This window comes from Sphaeroforma arctica, assembly GCF_001186125.1.
Source record: "Sphaeroforma arctica JP610 unplaced genomic scaffold supercont1.7871, whole genome shotgun sequence".
Taxonomy (NCBI): Eukaryota; class Ichthyosporea; order Ichthyophonida; genus Sphaeroforma; species Sphaeroforma arctica.
In genome coordinates, this window is record NW_014032687.1 from 491 (window position 1) to 1,342 (window position 852).

Genomic DNA, 852 nt, shown 5'->3' on the forward strand with positions numbered 1-852 from the left:
CGGGGTCACGTCGCTGGAGACAGTCGGGTTCCCACTGTGGGATATGGTGCCAACAGTATGGCAGGAAACGGGTTTGGACTCTGTGGTGTATGGGATATTCCAAGGTACGATAGTGTACACTAAAACCCTAGACCCTTCATATGTGCAAGGTACATGCGGGTAGTAATGATCCTGCGCAGTAGTTCAGTGTCGCTTGTTAAATATACATATACATATACATATACATACATACATACATACATACATATATATATATATATATATATACATATCGCTTGCACAAGCAATTCGATATCATGCCATCATTCTCCAAAATACACACTTTAATAGAACACACGCATGATGAGTTTCTTACACACGATTTAGGGTTTAGGGTTTAGAGGCTCAGGTCCCTAAACACTAGAACATGCGGTTTTGGCCTACAGCCTCGACACACGCCCACCGAGTCGCCTACTAAGACCGCATAGCCACCCCGCTCATCCGCCCATCACCATCGCACTACTACTCGACAGACTTGTGCAGATATGGGGCGTGTATGCATACCCACACCACACCGCACTCTGTACACACACTGGTCTTATACAATACACCCCCAAGCACACACTACCTACTTGGTTGTCGTCGTCATCCCCTTCTCCTCATCTGTTTTATCGCCGGCCCCTTGCAACTCAACACCTTTGCGCAAGTATGTGAGAGCGCAAGTCACCTTCTCCGTTTCCTCATCAGGGATATCAACGCGGTCACTGGCTTCATCGCCTTCTGCGTCTGTCTCTGCTTGTACCTGATCGGCCATAGAGTCCAACTGTGTCTTGTGAATCAGTGAGTACCTGCAAAGAATACAGGATTATAAGT

At 46.9% G+C, this 852-nt stretch overlaps 1 protein-coding gene across 1 annotated transcript; it reads right to left on the bottom strand.

Annotated features, from left to right (window-relative positions):
• Nucleotides 1-611: 611 nt before the first annotated feature.
• SARC_16347 (hypothetical protein) lies at nt 612-793 on the bottom strand (the record flags this gene model as incomplete). Its single annotated transcript, XM_014289545.1, has 1 exon — nt 612-793. A coding segment is annotated over one exon (182 nt), but the record flags the coding sequence as incomplete, so codon positions are not given.
• Nucleotides 794-852: the final 59 nt, after the last annotated feature.